The sequence below is a fragment of the Gambusia affinis genome, linkage group LG17, assembly GCF_019740435.1.
Source record: "Gambusia affinis linkage group LG17, SWU_Gaff_1.0, whole genome shotgun sequence".
Taxonomy (NCBI): domain Eukaryota; kingdom Metazoa; phylum Chordata; class Actinopteri; order Cyprinodontiformes; family Poeciliidae; genus Gambusia; species Gambusia affinis.
This window is the reverse complement of record NC_057884.1, coordinates 21,111,186-21,129,854: the sequence shown is the minus strand read 5'-3', so window position 1 is coordinate 21,129,854 and position 18,669 is coordinate 21,111,186. Positions and strand designations below refer to the sequence as shown.

General features: G+C 37.0%; 1 protein-coding gene across 1 annotated transcript in view; it reads left to right on the top strand.

Annotated features, from left to right (window-relative positions):
• Window positions 1-18,669, top strand: part of si:ch211-196i2.1 (collagen alpha-1(I) chain) — a 78,816-nt gene that overhangs the window by 16,722 nt on the left and 43,425 nt on the right. The window contains exons 2-5 of the mRNA XM_044095731.1: window positions 1,894-2,041; window positions 3,246-3,404; window positions 5,087-5,279; window positions 7,130-7,264. Of these exons, the coding sequence (XP_043951666.1) occupies window positions 1,894-2,041; window positions 3,246-3,404; window positions 5,087-5,279; window positions 7,130-7,264 (635 nt within the window). The remainder of the gene's footprint in view (window positions 1-1,893; window positions 2,042-3,245; window positions 3,405-5,086; window positions 5,280-7,129; window positions 7,265-18,669) is intronic.

Sequence of the window (18,669 nt, the reverse complement as noted above, 5' to 3'; positions counted from 1 at the left end):
CAAGATAAACGGTTGGCATTTATGTTACACCATATTTACCAAGTATTATGGAAGTATTTTGGAATGGTAACATCTTATAGGTCTGTGGGGGAAAGTCCAGGAACTCAGGATTGGTTGCTAAGTGACGGGCAGAATTCTGCTGTGGTTGCTAGGTAACGGCGCAGCGCCTGCTGATTTGTGACGTTACATTCCGCAGATTTATGCAACTGGTCATTTTCCAGATACCAAACAATATTAAATTACTGTCCAAAACGCATCTGAGTGGGCTTTTAAGAGTTTGGGCTGTTTGTAGAAACAGTAGAAACACAAATGGATACAAATGTACAAAATGTGAATTTTATGTTGATTAAAAAACTTCTAGTTCAACTTATGGGAAACGTGTCTTGATGTAAGTGAAAATATCTGCCTGTGGAACTAGTACTTTCTTTAAATGAGCAATATTAAGGATTTATTTCTTGCTGAAGAGTTCCTTCTAAGCTCATTGTGTTTTATTTAAAGTGAACTAAGATATTAACTAAAGTGAAATAGTTGGTAAAAGTTTGTGTTTTTGCAGTGTGGCACTCAGCGGACCAGAGATTTTCCTGGGTTTCTCTTCAGGAAGAGATAACGAGCTTGTGGAGGGGCTGACAGACACGGCCTCATTTATTTTAAAACATGGCTGACAGGAGTTGGGCCTGAGCCTCTGCGGTGTTTGGCGGCGCTCCAGCCGCCTGAAACATGTCGGTACCGTGGCGTCCCTGAGGGCGTTTCTTTAATAAGTACTTTCTTTAAGATCCCTCTGACAACGGCAGGTCGGGTTGGTGTTTTTCCTTCAAACACATCACCCTAATTAATCCTGGAACCAGCTGTTACATAATCCCGCTGGCATCTCTGTTCAGACGGGTCCCTGTCAGTTGTCAGGTTGCTGTAGCATCAGCACCAGTGACTCACTTTCTCCAGGTATAATAAAGAAAAAAGCTGTTCAAGGAAAACACCTGTAGGCTACACATGATGAATGGCACTTTAGCTGCTCTCTGGGGGTAAAAATAAAAGCCTCTCGTATAACTTCTAACCGCTGGCAGGAAACCAGGCGGTGGGGGCCGAGGTAGAACAACGCGCTGCGCTGTGGCTAGCAGAAATCCCTTTAAAACGCTCCGCGCCGCAGATTGTAGTCGGCCTTTAAGTGAGCTGTGTGTTTGTAGTGGGCTGTGGGTTTTGGTTAGCAGATGTTTTCAATTGCAGTGGCACTCAAAGCGGGTAGCAAGACCCCCATGAAAAATCCAATGAGTTGGGTTGTAACTAGTTACATTTACTTGAGTAACTATTTTTTTTAGAAATGTACTTTAGGAGTATTTTACTACGCTGTACTTTGAGTAATTTATTATGAATTATTTCTACTCTTATTTGAGTAAAATTTCTGGATTTTCTACCCACTGAATGAAAAACAAACATGTTTTAACCAAACATTCACCAGACACAGACACAGACCTGCACACAGACACACATTTTTTTTGTTTTGTTAAAGTTTCTGAAGATTTCTTATTGAAAAAAACTGATTTGGAAAAATTATCTTTTGCCTGATTTTCCTATTTCTGTTACCTATCTGAATTATTGTCATTTTGGTCCTAAACCCCCCAAATTTCCACTTAACTTTATATTTTGACCAGTTTGTTGATGTAATTTTTTAAATATTAAATGATTGATTAATTGATCTGTTACATTTGAGTAGACTTGTTACCAAATACTTTTTCACTCGAGTAATTTTGTGGATGGCTACTTTTTACTAGAGTCAAAATATTTTAAAGTATCTGACTTTACTACAATTTTTGGGACATATTTTTATCTGATGATGTAATTTTTAAGTATTGCATAGGTGATGTTTTGATCAGGTATCCGCTGTCTGTCTCCCTACAGAAGAACTGAATATTCTGCAGGAGCTTTCTCCCCAGGTGTCAGATCGCAGTAACTCCTCCCTGACTGTAGAGGGCGCCAGCTGTCCGATAATCAGAGTCGGACAGTACGCCACCTTAACGCTCCCCATGCAGCAGATTTTCAGGGACAGGTTTGTTTCTCCCGATTTAAATATTCACGCAAAGCCTTGCAAATGTGTTTGAATCTCTTTAATATTTGTAAACTTTTATTACATTTCAGTAACGTGGCAGTGGATTATTAGGATTTTTAGATGTTTTTTATTAGGATGTTTTTTAGCAATGCTAATGTCAACACCGTACATTGGATGTTCTGAGGTTATTAACCGCTTGCAAATAGCTGAAATCCACAAATATGCATTTAAAAGGATTATAGCTACATATTTTAATAGTTTAAACAAATATATACATAATATATATCAAATATACCCTAATAGACATTAATACGCTCGGTGGAAATCATATTAGCGATATGACGGACTTCTTTATTTCCGTTCTTACGGCCAATCAGCGCCAAGGAAAAATGAATGGTTCTCCTTGATTGGCTGCTTTGCAAACAATAGCCAATAGGATGTTAAGTAGAATTGCGTCCTTGTATTTCGGCCTTACAAACTACATGTTTTCGAGAACATTTAATTTTGCGGAAAAGTCAGCGAATAGGTGATTGATTGATTTATTTTTTGGTAAAAAATTTGGAGCTGCGTTCAGGAAAATCCACGTACTGTGAACTAAAAATAGAAGTACATTTTTGCTTAAGCTTGTTCATATTAGAAAATTCTAATAAAAAATTGCTTCTCCTATTAATTCAGATCTAGACTTGGACTAGGCTATTGAAACATAACTTAATAATTTGATGGGTAATTGATTCAATTGTAGCTCTGTTTTTATGTTTCATGTTGTTTTTTTTCCATAGGACTGGCCTGTATTTAGTTTCACATCAAATTGTGACGTAAATGAGTAGTTACACTGCAAAAACTAAATATCTTACCAAATATTTTTTCGTCTAGTTGCTAGTGCAAATATCTTAGTTCACTTGGAATAAGACAAAACTAACCTGTAGGTAACTATTCAACAAGATTTAGGAGATAGTTTTACATCAATAATTCCTTAAAAATAAAATGCTATTTCCTCTTCACGGATTGTTTTTACTTAAAACATGGGAAAATGTTTCTTTATAAGTAAAATAAAATGCCAGTGCAACAAGTACTTTGTTCCATGATTGAAAGTAGGCTAAATAAAAATGAATGTCATATTTTGAATGAAAACAATTTGAAAACCTGTCCATTAAATGACATTTATGTTTCTCTACTTGTTGTGTTTTTTGTTTCCTGCCTCCAGGTTTCCAGATGAGTTCAGTTTACTGGTGCAGCTTCGTAGTCGGCAGAGGGACGAACAGAGCTTGTTCACCATGCTCAGCCCAGACAGCCACATCGTGCTGCAGGTCCGGATCAGCGCCTACGCCATCATTTTCATCGGGACTCAACAGCGCCACTACGAGTGAGTATTCATGATGAGGCTTTCACAGGCTTCCTCACAGAGCAGATTTTAAACTTCAGAGGCAGAATGGGCTTAATAATGATTGCAAGAAGAGAATTAGGGCTACAAAAAAAGTCTGACTTTAAAAGTTTTGTTTTTTTCTCATAATTCTGACTTTTTCTCAGAAATATTTTTTTCCTGAGAATTCATTTGTTCTCAGAAATGTGACTTTTTTTTTGGGAATTCCAAAAAAAAATCTTTCTGCAGAATTTTGAAAACATTTTTGACTTTTATGGCTTAGAAATTGCTAAAAAAAAATCATTCTACAAAGTTTTTGAGATTACGCTTAAGATTTGAGTTTTTGTCTTTTTAAGTCAGAAATTTAAAAATTTTTTCTAGAAAATGTTTGAAATTTACTCTCTCTCAGATACATTACATAATTATCTTATAGTTCTTTATTTAATAAAATATTTATAATATCAAACAACTTAATAGCTCATTTATGTCCTCAGCAGAACTAACTACAGTTTTATATGTAAGTATTTGGTTAAATCATGATGTAAACCTTCCTACATTCAGCTCAGATGGCAGAAAATAACCTTTTTCATGCTGGGTCCTGCATTCCTCCTGTCTGTATGTAAATGTGCACCCAGGTGGTGAGGAGCCTGCAGCAGGACGTCTGTTTGCACCCTGTGCTTTTGTTTGAAGGCGACTCCATTTGGTGAAATGATTTGTTGAAACTTGTTCCTTCATGTTCTGGAAACACAAACATGGAAAGAACAGATCATAAACAGGCAATAGAAAAAACAATGTGTGAAAATCATAAAGACATTCTGTACTGGTATATCCAATAAGTTTGATTATTGTCAGAGAGAGAGTAGTGAGTATTTGTCATTAGTTTTCACAGGTTCCCTGTAAACAGGGCCGGTCCCTCATTAAATGGGATCCTGAGCAGAATTTAATTTGGGAACCTTCAAACTGAATAAATCTCATTTTACATTTGTTTCATTTTAACTCTGTCTGAACATCTGAAAAATAAAAATATGGTAAACAAAATAAAAAATATGACATGCTGTTTTACTATACAACCAAAATTAATTTAATAAAATGTCTTTTAAACATGTTTGAAAATGTCTTTGTTGTTTTTTAAGTTTTTTAAAACGAGCAAACAAAATGCTTTTTCTCTTTTTGCTTATGCTGTTTTCTTAAGTTTACATCTATAAACCAAACATTTGTCTAACGTTTAGCTCCTGGTCGCCCCCTGCTGGTGTGGAGGTCCTACACAGATTCTTAGTTTGCGTCTTCATATGTTTGTAAATCTGTGTTGTAGTTCTAAACTCAATTAATTATTCACTATTACTTTAATCTTTGGCGATTAGAATTTGGCATTTTCATAATTAGCTGCAAATACACAAGTTTTGGTTTGTTTTCATATTTCTGCTTAGAAAAGCAGCAGGACTTTAGTGTATTTTTTTAAAGTGTTAAACAGTTGGAAAGTTTTTATTTGGACGTTTGCTGCTTTTTTTTTTTTTTACTGACTGATTCTGAAAAAAACACTAAATATAACAAAACTTGAGAGACAGGAAACAGAATTTCCACACATTCAGTGGAAATCTGATGTTAACATAAACTGAAGGGGAAAAACAAAGTTGTTCTTTCTGACTTCAACACAAGCTGCTTCATGCTTCATGGTTCTGTTGCAGGTTCCCCATCAGTGGGCTCTGCGATGGAGGCTGGCATCGCGTTGCCTTCAGTGTCTCCAGGAATCAGCTGCAGCTGTTTGTGGATTGCTCGCTGCTGGAGAGCGTGGACTGGGTCAACCACGGCCTGGACATCGGTTCTGATGGACTCCTCATGGTCGGAGGCATCCTGGAGAGTTTTGAAACTCCGTTTGAAGTAAGCTGCTTTCTGAGGTGGGAGTGTTTTTTTACTTTGAATTTTAAATTTTGTAGCAGAATTCTGACTTTTTTCTTAAAAATTTTGACCTTTTTTTTCCTTAAAATTTTGACTTTTTTGGCGAATTTGAACTTTTCTAAGAATTCAAACTTTTGTCAGAATTCTGATTTTTGTTTATCAAAATTCTGCCTTTTTTTCTTAGAATTCTGATGTTTTTTCATAGAATTTTGACTTTTCTTACTCAGATTTTTTACTTTTTTATTAAAAAGTTTGACATTTTTTGGTAAATTCTGACTCTTTGACTTAGAATTTTTACCCGTTTTACTCAGAAAAGACTTAGTGACTCAATAAATGTTCTATGGATGATTTAATTAAAACTTCATTGAATAAATCCTGAATAAATGTAAACAGACTCATTTTGAACCTAGTTCAGAATGTGTTGGTGGTGAACTACAAACATGAATGAGTTCAGGTTCAGCTTGAGTTGAACTTTGACCTCGTTCTTAAGTGTGAACTTGCATGACTTTTTTCCTTCTCTTCCCTCTGGTCTTAAAAACAGATGCATGTCATGTTCCTCTGACTCTCAACATTTAAAAACATGTTTCAAACTTTAAGTATCTGACTTGATTTGAAGAAAGTCTTAAATGTTAATTTTCTTCTGCTACATTTTGCTGAACCTGGAGTATTTGAGGTCAATATGTGTGAAGTCTTGATGAAGTCTGAGCAGGCAGACACTCAGATCTTTCTCTGTTTCAGCCATGTTTTTCTGACCCGCCCTGCTGTTCATCCTGATTCCTACAAACCAGCAGATTGTTTCCATGAATTCCCCAAAACCACAACCTTCAATGTTTTCATAGAAAAAAACAACATTGACTGTTAAAGGGGATTTTTGCCATTTAGCTTTACAGATATTTCTTCTTACACCTTACAATAAAACCTCCTCTTGTTCTCATTGTTTTACTAGCAGGATAATTTTTTTAAAGTTCATAAATGTTAAGCAGCTTTGCTTTATGGGTATCCAGTTTCTACAACATAAACTGCAGCCTGAGGGTTGGAGTGGCCGCGGTGACTGTCATGAATGCATCTGGATCTGTTCAGAACATCAAATAAAATGGATTCTTTTCTGTCCCAACAACCCTAAAATGACATGGTTTTATTAAGCGAAGTCATATCTGAATTTTGTCAAAAGTCTGAGTTTAACCCTCTGAAATAAAAAAATTTAATTCCGAGAAAAACTTTAAATTGTGAGGAAAAGTCTAAATTTTGAAAAAAAAAGTCTAAATTCTGACCAAGAAAAAGTTTAAACTTTGACCAGAAGTCAAATCTAAGTTTTGAGAATAAATTCTGTATTCTTCGGGTGGGAGGAAAATCCAAAATTCTGGGAAATAAGTCTGAAATCTGAGATTAAAGTTGGTCCTAATCTTCTTCCGTAGACATTGCAAAAACACAAAACCTTACCAAACGTTTTTGGTCTAATTTCTACTGCAAATTTCTAGTTCCAGTGGTGTACTGTTTCACTTATAGCATAGGAAAATATTATGTTATAAGTGATATAATCTGCCCGTTACCTAGCAACCACAGCGGAGTTCCGCCCATCACCTAGCAACCCAAGCATGGACTAAACAAAATAGCTTCGTTACATTTTATTTTGTTGTACAAATTAAATTTTTAGATAATGAGATTTAATTTCTGGTTATTATTTTCTTCATGACATGGCAAAAATATATTTTGTCTTATTTCAAGTAAACAAAATAATTTGCAGTATAAACTAGATAAAAATTCTTGGTTGTAATTTTAGTTTTTCTTTCCTCTGGTGATTTTTGTTGCGTCTTTCCGCCTCCCTCCTGCAGGGGGAGCTGCGCCAGCTGTCCTTCCTGTTGGACGACCCTGATGGCGCCCAGCAGCACTGCAGCCACCACCCGCCCCGCTGCAGCCGCTCCGCTCCCAAAACTCCTCGCTCCCCGCGCACCAACATCGACCTGGAGGTAACAGTAAAAAAATACAATAGATGGGAAAAAAAAAGAAATCTTGTTACATAACTTGTAATAATTCTTAATGTGGCTCTGGCTTGTAAATCGGGATGTGTCAGGTGAAGCCAGATGTCTCCCTCAGGGCAGACACTTAGACTCCTGGATCAGGAGAACCTGCTGGAGTCTCTAATATAAACGTTTGAAAGGATTTTCTGCGGATTTATTCAGAAAACTATTCAGATTACTGCGGTTTAGATGCAGCCCGGTGTGTTCAGTGTGTGGTCGCTCAGCAGCCGGGCTTTCAACGCTGCTTCTGTGGTTTTACATTTAGAAATTGTCACCGACTTTTTCCACACAGAACAAGAGGTGGATAGTAACTAGTTATAATGAGTAACTTTTTGAGAAAAAAAGTAGATTCACTGCCATGTTATGATGGAGAATTAGGACCCTGCTTAGAAAAAGTTAAAAAATAAAATTATGAGAACAAACTTGTACAAGAATAAAGTTGTAACATCCATCCATCCATCCATTTTCTAAACACCCTTCGTCCCTAATGGGGTCGGGAGGGTTGCTGGTTCCTCTCCAGCTGCGTTCCGGGCGAGAGGCGGGGTCACCCTGGACAGGTCGCCAGTCTGTCGCAGTAAAGTCGTAACAATCAAATTTAATTATCAGTTACCTAATACATAACCAGCATTCTTGAGTCATTTTGTGGACAGCTACTTAGTAAAAATGAGCTGAAGTAGTCCCACTATTACTTGAGTACAATCTTTGGCTACTCTACCCACCTCTGTATGTTGGTGACCTCAAATGACCTTGATGACCTTGTTCTGCTGGAACTGGACTGTAAGGAGGACCCAGAACCGGTCCAGTTGGTTTTATTTGATGGTAAGTCAACGACAAAACACTTAACTTTTGTAGCAGCCGTTTTACAGCAGTAAAACGTGCTGGGGTTGCTAGGTGACGGGCGGAACTCTGGTTGGGTTGCCAGGTAACGGGTGGAACTCTGCTGGGGTTGCTAGGTAACAGGCAGGATGTGACTCTACAGAAAAACGGCTCATTTTTCCGGCATCAACAAACATCAGCTTACTGCCAGAAAACAAGTGGTTTCTTTTTTCTTTCATTTTAAACGTTTGGTCTGTTTTAGAAGCAGTTGAGACCCAAATGGGATCACAGAAAAAAAAAAGTGAAAAATGTGAATTTTGGATAATAAGTTAATTTGTAAAAGCTGTCCTTCAAATTCCCAGTTAACGGCAGTTTGGTTGTCTGGTTTCGTCGTGTGCTGACATGCTGGTGATTAGAAGCAGCTGTGGGCCAGTTGGCATCTTCAGCTCTACAACACCGACACTCAGTCTGGATTAATGTGGGTTTATGTGCTGCAGAATTATGGCACATGTCTCAAATTAGTGACATAAAGGTTGGATAAAATGCAATTTGGCCTTTTAGATTCCTAACACTTTGAAAACTGTCAGATATATAAATCGAGAGCTTTGCTTTTTAGTTGAGCTTTTTCTTCACAATAATGCAAAATCCACAATACATTAAAAAAATGTACAACTATCGCCTGTTTATACATATTACTCTGGTTTTAATAATAAAATTAATAATTATATCAGTAACAACAGCATTAGTAGTAATAGTAAAAATAATTATGCAAGTAAAATGATTATAGTAGAATTAATAATTATAAAAACGAAGAAATAATAAAAAAATGGTAAAATTAATGAAAAATGAAAATAATTGTAAAGAAAAAGTAAGAGTTGAATAAATTATAAAAATAAAACAATAAAATAGTAAAGAATAATAAAGGGAAAAATGACAGAAAAAATAACAAAAAGACACTGAAAGTAAAGAAAAATTAAAAGAAAAAATAATGATAAAATGATAATACAAATAAGAGAAAAAATATTGAAAATCAAATAAAAAACAAAAACGAATGAATAAAACTGATAGTAAAAGCACTAAAAATAAAAAATAAGAAAACAGTAAAGAATAAAATCGAAAAAATAATGAAACAAAATAAAATAATGAAATGATAAAAATAGTAAAAAATGTTAAAAATAATAGTACAAATCTAACAGTAATAACAATATCTAATGATAACAATACATCCTGAAAACCCCAAACTAATAAAATGATTAAGTTGAGGATGAAACCTGTTGAGGCATCATGATGAAATAAAATGAATCTATAATAAGATTTAATAAGCTGAGCATTTTGAAGACGACGGTTCCTCTCTCCTGTTAATGCTGAGGATGAAGAATTTGATCAGATCTGTTGAAAACAAGCCTTTCATAAATCACACATGGTTTCGTTCTACACGCTGCAGCCAAATCTCTTAAACCAAACCAAATATAACTGATTAAATGACTTCACTTTCAGAGGGAATCAGGTTTCCAGACTCACCAGATGTTTGACGAAGTAATAGACCAATATTTAGAGACAAAAGACAAGCAAAGCTGGTTTGAATTTACATCTTTATGCTTGTTAAAAAGCGCCTGGATAATTGGTAGATATTGGTTTCTGTTTGCAACATGGCGGCATTGGCGTCTGTTTCTGCCTCAACAGGGAGCAGAAACAGAGTGATTCCCAAAGTGATCATCCCAAATCAACTCCTAGTTGCATAAAATGTCTTTGTAATTCAAAATAAAAGCTTGTTTTCCTTCACCAATTTTTTCAGAGTGCTCGATTGTGTAAACGCACTTGATCCGTAAATCGTGAAATGTGTCGGTTTAGATGCCTGTGGACATCCGGCTCCCTCTTCCTTATTCCTTCACAACCAAATGTTGTTGCTTTGTGTCTCCAGGGAGGCTCCTGTTGGCAACGCCGGCCTTCAAATGTCAAGAGGAGGCCAAATTAGAGAGGAAGAGCTAAAAACATCTATCATTAAGTGTTGAGGGTTTGTCATTGAGACTTTGCACGAAAAATGAAAAAATTTTCCCTCATTTTCAGCCGCTAAGATGATTTAAAGTGGACAGATTATGCAGTGCTAGAATCGAGCCGCTCAGGGTGGCAGCATGACGCAGTAGCTCTGTACTTTCATTGAGATTTTGTCTTAAAACTTTCATTCCTGTCTTTTTGGAGGAAAATGGATTTTTTTGAAACCGATCCTTCTTGTTTTGGATTCTGTGAAATTGTACTGAATCCAAATTCATCTCCAGACGTTCCACAGATTATCCATAGAAGGATTTCTCATAAAATCAGGAAAATTATGGACAACCTGACCATCCACTTCATGTTGCGTTTTGATTGATGGCTTCTTCTTGAGCGGCATTTCAGTCCACATTTCAGCAGGTTTTACTGTGGATAATGACGTTTTCAGTTCCACCCAGAATCTTCTTAAGATGTTTTGCTTTTGCTCTCGTGTTGAGTCGCACTTTCATCTCAATACCTGCTTATCTGTTTTCAAACCTTTAAAATTCGTACATTCCCATGATGCTTATGCTTCTGTATAATTGTCTGGACAGATAAATGTGGCTCTTCTTGACATCTGGAAACGTTCTCCAAATATAGACCAGACTCTTTTTCTTTTTTTTTTACTCCTGCTGTAATGTTTGGCATCACAGTTTGGATTATAAACATTTAGACCCACTGCAGACTGACATCACATTCCCGCCTCTGTTTTCTTACACGAGAACCAAAAGCTATTCGCTAACAATGACTAGCATCGGTTTTAGGTGTTAAGTTTTCAGAATAATGTGCTAAATTTGAAATTTACACTTGATGTAAAGAAAAAGGAACGCAGTGGTTTGATGCTAATTGTCAACACTACAACTAGATAACAAAGTCAGGTTAGCTATGCTAGCTTGACTGTGACACACTTAACATGTAGATGTGATGTGGAATTCGGTGTGTTTTGGTTCAGTTAAAAAATAACAAAATGTGACCTCAACACAAACTCTGACAGATCATCAGTAGAGCAGGTGTTTAAATTAGTTAATCAACCACTACTGTGTTAGCTTAGCTAATAGCAGCAGTAGCTAATCAGCCACAGCTATTATTTATTAATTATCACAAAGTAAATATCAATCCTGAAAACATAAAACTGTAATGTTCACCTTATTGTTTTGTTGTTTGTGTGGGAAATGTTTGAGTGTTTTGTTTTGTGTTGAATCATAAAGTGGTGATGTTGTCGTTTGTGAAGCCTTAGCTAAGTTAGCCAACTTAGCTAACTCTTAGCTAAGTTAGCCAACTTAGCTAAGAGAGCAAGAAAAAAGGGTTTTGATTTTATCTTTATTGTTTTTTTCAGTAAATTAAAGATAAATGTTCTGCACTGAATTAATAATTCCTGCATCTCCAGGTTTCATTTAGTTAGCGGAGTCGTTCTCCCGCTGCAGCGCGGCCAAAGACGGCTGGTGAAAGAATCGTCATTTTGGCCTCCAGCGTTGAGTCATGCGTGAAATTTCTGGATGTAAACGATAACATGTGACGGGTTCACAGCATAAATGTAAACAATTGCTTTGGGTTTTGGGTGTTTATGCTTTAAAGAGGAACCACACATTATTCCCAGCTACACATTCACAAATTAGAAGATGTGGCTTAATAAAAGGGCTTCATGTTTTTTTAAAAATAAAAAAAGGAAAATGAATGTTTTTTATTTCTTTAATAAAGGCAGTTATGTGTGAAGGCGTTTCTTTCATGCGCTTTAAAAGGGATTCAGCTGTAATTTTTCATCTGCCTGATGAGGTTTAGGACTCCATCCAATGTGAAATAATTAAAGAGGAGAAACGAGGCCCTAAAGTCAAACAGTACAGTGGGAAATGTGTTGTTAAAAGCAGAAAGGCTTGGATGAAAGACAGAGGGAGGAGATCTGGGATTTGGAGAGGATGGAAACAGGAAAAGCAGATATCTTCCTCCGCTTGTTTTCTTGTCTTTGTCACTGGAGCGTTTTCTCAGCGTGAGAAGCTCCAGATTGCTCAAAGTAATAATTTTTCTCCAATCTGTAATTTAAAGAGTGGGGGGGGCGGTGATAAAGCGATGATAAATCAGGCATGGCTGAATGTCAGGTGATGAAACCTCTCACCAGAGTCCCAAACTTATTTCCTCAGGGACAGAAATCCTGACTCAACGTCTCATTGATGCAAAGTTATTTAAAACCAAACAAAAACTCTTTCTTTTTTCCTTTTGTTTGCACATCTGCGGTGAGATTTTAAAGTCCACAGAGGTGCTTTTCATCCAGAGCTGAACTCCCTCTGGTGCCGTTAATTTCTGTTGCTGTTTACGCTCGACAGCTTCTCTTCTCCCTCCGATAAACACGAGGCGAGGTTTCCTCCGAAGGCGTGGAGTCCGCTGCTCCTCCACCCGTCTCTCCTCCGCATAAATCAGATCTGTGGGGGGAAAAGTTGCTCCTCAAATGTTCTCTCAGCTGCGGTTCATTCATTCAGCCTCAGCTTTGTGGGTTTACCCACTTCTGAAATCTCTCTTTTCGTCTTCCAGAGAGCCAAAAAGAAAAATAAATAAAAGAGAATCCATTCATGTTTGGATGCGGTGGGGATTCCCTCACACAGAACTGTTTGTCAGTCAGTTAGCTTTAGCTCATTTTTACAGTGTGTTCCCTAGTTTTATTAGATACAAAGTTTGTATTAGTTTTTTTAGTAGTCTTAGTTTTTTCATACTTTGGTGAAGTTTAATAAGCAGAATTAAAAAAAAACTCATAGTGTTGTGATTCTCAGTGCATCAATTTGGTATTGATTGAATTAAAAATAAAAGGTTTTAAAAGTTTTTGGATTTTTCACAGCTGACAGCCACATGGTAAAACTCAAAGTTTGGATCATTAGCATCACAGGAAGTCCAGTTTTATTATTAAGTGCTTGTCCGAATGTTAGCTGCTAATGTCCAAACGCTCTCTAGCAGCTAGCTGTGCTGCATTGCTAATCATGCTAATCCAGCTTTTGCAGTTACAAATAACAATTTGGTTTCTCACCTGCTTTATGCTAACTGACAGCTACATGATAAAAGTTAATGGCTGGATCATTTACAGTCCCTTTAGCTGTAACTTCATTAAATTACTTTTTTTTATTTTCTAGCTAGCTGCACTGCTAAGCTAAAGCTAGCTTGTAGACAAACAATCAACAAATCAGAGATTAGAGCCTGATGGCCTGGATCAGCCCATGTTTATTCAGGTTTCTGTAGTGTGTTGTGCACCGCTGTAAGGGGTATTATTCCTGGAAGCCGTGTCGTCAGGTGTGCAGCCTGTAGGTGTGTGGGTGTGCCTGCTGACAGCTGGATCAGCCTCCTCTGCAGTCTGGTGGTACAAAGCTGAGCAGCAGGCCGACCTGCGCCGTCTCCTGCAGTCATGCTCCACCATGTCGGATGGTACCTGCTGCTGGGATGCCTGCTGCTGGATTTAAAGAGCGTGCAGGTGAAAGGTCAGCGGCGGCGGAGTAGAAAGGTACTCTCCTCTCCGCTTCACTTTGAGTTTTATTTAGTCTCTCTGTCTGGCAGGGATGCAAAAATATCACCGCTGAGTCAACAAAGTTGCAGCTATCGCACTGAATTGTTTCTGTTTCACAACTGAGAGTAAAGTCGTTCCTTTGAACACTGAATGAATGTGAAAAGAAACACGTTTGCATAAAGGACGGCTGATTCACTCGCATGATAAATTATCTCTAATTCCAGTGAACATCTGGTCTTGTTTTTCTCCACTTTAAAATCCTGCTTTGTTCAACTTGTGACGTTTTTTTAAAGTGTTTTGAGTCTCAGATCTCAATCAGTTCACTGATTTGCTTTAGAATGCTGCATATGTTTGCAATACTTCAAAAACAGCTTTAAAAAGACAGATGTTCGTTTTGGAAATGAAAAAATTGCATTTTAAAATGTGTTTTTAGATATTTATTTAGTGATTCTGATGTAGTTCGGCTCTCTTGGAGTAAAAAATAACATGATATTTTTAGAAATCAATGGTAGATTTGACTTTTTTAACTATGAAAGGTGATATTCTTCATGCACAGTCCAAAAAACACAACACACTTAAAACATTTAGATCTGTCTTTAAAAAATGAGTATGAAACAAGCGTTTATTGTTTCCAGAGTAAAACTATCAACAGTTCTGGTCAGAAATTACCATATGTTCATAATTTCTGTCTGCGGCTTTCAATTGTTTTTTCCATGATGTAATGATTGCTCAACATACATCTGCAGTGATTGGAGGCCAAACTTGAGTTTTTAGTTGATTTTTCTCTAATTTATTCAGGCTCAAAGGCCGACAGACATACAGCCCCACTCTACGTCTGCACAGCAAATCTGGAGGCTCAATTTGGATCTGGTTTTTCTTCATCCTACTAATTATGGAAGAAGTTTGAGGCCACTGGGAAAAAATAATTAAGACTTTTTTTAATCAGTCGAATTTTAAGAAAGAGTCAAAATTATGAGACAAAAGTCGGAATTCCAACATTTTTTTCTTTGGATTCTGAGACAAAAGTATAAATGTCAAAATTCTAAGTAAAAAAGTAAATTCTGAAAATAAAAAGTCAAATTTTGAGATTATATTCTAAATTCAAATATAAAATGTTGGAAATCTGAGGAAATAAAAGGTTAGCTTTGTGTTTTTTTTGGATATGGGCCATAATGGCAAAATTTAAATCAGTTCAAATTCCCATATTGGTGCGTCTAGTGCTGGACAGTGTGACTGTAAAACATATTACGATATAATTGTTTCATATCAGTCGATGTTGAAAACGATTGATTTGTTTTGTTTTTTATTTTAAATATTTGAAATACTACCAAACTGTTATGATCTTTCCTGTTTAGCCGGTTTTCTCTCCACAACGTTGTGTTTTGTTTTTAAACAGTTATTAGGCACAGTGAGGAAACTTGAAACTGCTGCTGCGTCAGTTACTCAGCAGATGGTTGCTAGGTAACCAAAGCTGGTGGGGGCGGGGGGATCAAAACTGCTTCTCGACCAGCAGGTTGTTGCTAGGTAACCAAAGAGTGAGCGAGTTGATTCCACCAACTGTGCTTTGCTATAAAGTCTTTCTTCTCTACATTTGTTTGCAAACAAGTTTTATTTTAGCGATGCATCTTTCCTCTCCCAGTTTCTTCTTCTTCTGTGTGTTTAGCTCTTTTTGGGACCATTCGGTTGCCTCTGGCTTGTGAATTTATTTTGTCTTTCTCAAAGATTAGATGTACATTCAAATGTTATCAAGTTTACAAGCGATGCAGACAGACGAAAATCACCAAAATTAGATGCTTAACCACCAATTTCAGTCAGATAATTGTGGAAATATCTTAAGTGCCTGAAACATTAAAGGCTTTAGTGGTGATGATGATTTAAAGAAAGAGTAACCACTTGTCTTAAGCTCATAAGACAGCGTGTTTTCTGGCTGGCTTTGTGATTTATTTGGACCACCGCCGTGGATTCTGTGGAAACTTTAATCCCAGCTAATGGGGCGTGTTTAACATGGGTGGTCCAACAGGGAGCTACACCCCCAACAGCGACGCTCTTAATCCCAGAGTTAACCTGCTGAGCCCATTGAAAGCTACTGAGTCACAAGTCGCACGCTAGCCTGCTGATCAACACACACACACACACACACACACACACACACACACACACACACACACACACACATGGAAATGTTTCAATTCACCTACTAGTCTGAACATGAATGCTAGTAGTGATTGATTTCCCTAGCAGAGTTTTATTATGTCATCACATCAGATACTAAAAGTATCTGATTAGAGTTTAAAAACTAAAATCTTTTTATTTATTGTTATTTCAAGCTTCAGCTGCAACATTTGTTTATAATTTGCTTCCAGGGATGAGAAGCCATGTTGCTGTTTCCCTTTAAAGTTCTCTTAATTTTCCAGACTTTCTGTCGGTTTTCTGAATTTTAACAAAAGCTTCATAACAAAAGCTTCTTGTTATGAATTTAGTTTATGCATCATTTTATTTTTCTCAGTTTATCTTCATTTCATCATTAACCTCACACCTCTTGATCCACTACAATACATTAATTTTCTAAATTTTTGATCTCTAAAATGTGAGTTTTAGCCATCAAAGTCCAAATCTTACTGTTTAGTTTTATGTTTTTTTTTATGCAGATTTAATCAAAGTTGTCAAGTTTTTCTTTTTTGTAGATTTACAATGTACAAAAAAATCTTCACCTGGAAAACTGTAAAATATAAAAATTTTAATGAATTTTAATACATATAAATGTAAGAAAATACTGCACCGAGAACCACTGAAGGAAACAGAAGGTGCAACTTCCTTCTTTGAAAAATGGGACAAAAATGGAATAACGTACGATTTTAGCAGTTGTAAGATTTCTTTTTGTCTTGAGTAAAAAAACCACAAAGCATTTCTCCTGCTAATGCTAGACTAGCATGTTTATTTTGGTTGTACTTACCCAGAATGCCTTGCGCTGTAGTGTATGTGGAGCGGTTCACATATGTAATCAAACCGAACCAGAGTTCACTTCAGACGGAGGTTTTTAGGCGGACCAGGTTCACTTTGTTGGTTGCACATTCACACTGGAAATGAGCTCAGATTAAAGCAGACTAAACAGCGCTGGTGTGAATGAACCCAGAGAGCTAACTTCACCTAAATAGTAAAACATAACAGGTGAGGGAAAGTTGGCAGAAAAGCAGAGGTTTTTGGAAAGGAAAAGTTAAAAGTTAGAGATTGGTTTGCTCTGTTAGCGCTACAGCAGCGTAAAATAAAGTAATTTTAAAACTGATCCACTGCTGAATTAAATGTAGTGAGTTGTTAAGGTTCTAATAAAATGTTCAGGAGACTTTCAGGAACCCCAAAGTGCTGTTGATCAAACCCACTCCAGTTTATTAAAACGATCTTGGTAGAATCCATTTTTCTGATGCTTTGAAACATCAAACTCCTCTTATCTTTAAACCTTTTCCATCTAAATTTATCTCCTGCAGCTGGCAAGACCCAGCCAGTCTGACTGCGTCTGCATACCTGAGTCTCAGCAAGATTTACCGACCTTTGCCATTTGATCATCCATTTGTAGAAGCAAGTGTTGTCTATAAATATATATAAATGTGTGTGTGTGTTTGTGTGTGTGTGCGTGTGTGTGTGTGTGTGTGTGTGTGCGTGCGCGTTTGTTTCTAATACCTTGTGGGAACCATTTTCCTGACTTATACCATGTTGTGGGGACCACTGCTCATTGTGGGGACCGAAGCCTGGTCCCCACAAGGGGAAACACTGTTTTTGGGTCAGGGGTCAGATTTAGGACTAAGGTGTGAATTGAGTTTTGGTTAGGGTTAGGGTTAGGTATGTGATGGTTAGGGTTAGGATAAGGGTAAAGGTGAGGTTTAGGCTGTAGAAATGAATGGAAGTCAATGGAAAGTCCCCACAAAGATATCTGCGCAAACGTGTGTGTGTGTGTATGTGTGTGTGTGTGCGTCTGCGTGCGTGTGTGTGTGTGTGTGTGTGTGTGTGTGTCTGAATCAGTTTGGCCTGCAGCCGTTCAGTCAGTCTGTATGGATTTCACATGGCTCATATCGAGGTTCGTTCCTCAGTCACAGTAACCGTCAATCAGAGCTTTAGGTTCCCTGTCATCATCCGTCCTGTTTACTGTATTCCTAAAAACTCCATTAGGAAGTAAACGATGTTTGTTTTATATCAGAAATAACAGTCAGCAGTCGTAAAGTGACGTGTTTTATAAAGATTTCCTCTAACAGGAACCAACTGCGCCTGCAGCGTTGCTAAGCGTTTCTACTGTAACCGAGACAATACCGAACCCAGACAGCGTGATGGATGAGAGCCGCGTCCCTGCATGTCGGTCCAGTTGCCTTGAAGGCTTTGCTCCAAAATAACATGAATGTGAAGACAGCTTAGAAGTGTTGATGCATGATAATATTAGGTAATCCATTTGATTGATGGAGGTGTGTTTAGTTTTATATTTGCATGTTGGCACCAATGTAGCACCCAGTTTTTAATGAGCTGCGTCATCATTGGTTGTAGGAGTGTGGAAGAAAAAAATATTGATTATTTTCAAAAGTTTTCAGTTTTGCATTTGTGTTCAACCCCCTGTACTCTGATACAACTCAATAAAATCCAACAGACCCCTATTTGGAAATAATATCAGCATTGGTTTGACATACTTTCGCTAATAATGGAGCTAATTCTTCCTTTATCGTGTCAGTTAACTTTTGAAAAGTTTAGCGCACTTAGCTTCCCATAAATTAATTTTCCCAGTTAAATTCTAAAGCACTAAATTTTATAAATGTTCATTGGAGTAAATTCTACATCTGTGTTAAAGTTTTGGTTGTAGAGTTCAGGTATTTAGACGTTTAGATTCAAGCTCATATTTTGAAGTCTGTTTAGTTTCCAGTCATAACATTTTAAAAAAAAAAGAAACTTTATTGAACAAATGGATGTATACAACAAGCGAATGAATGAGGTGTACAGATTCATTCATATTAACTGTTTTGAGAGCCATTTTATTTATACTTTGTTCATTCTC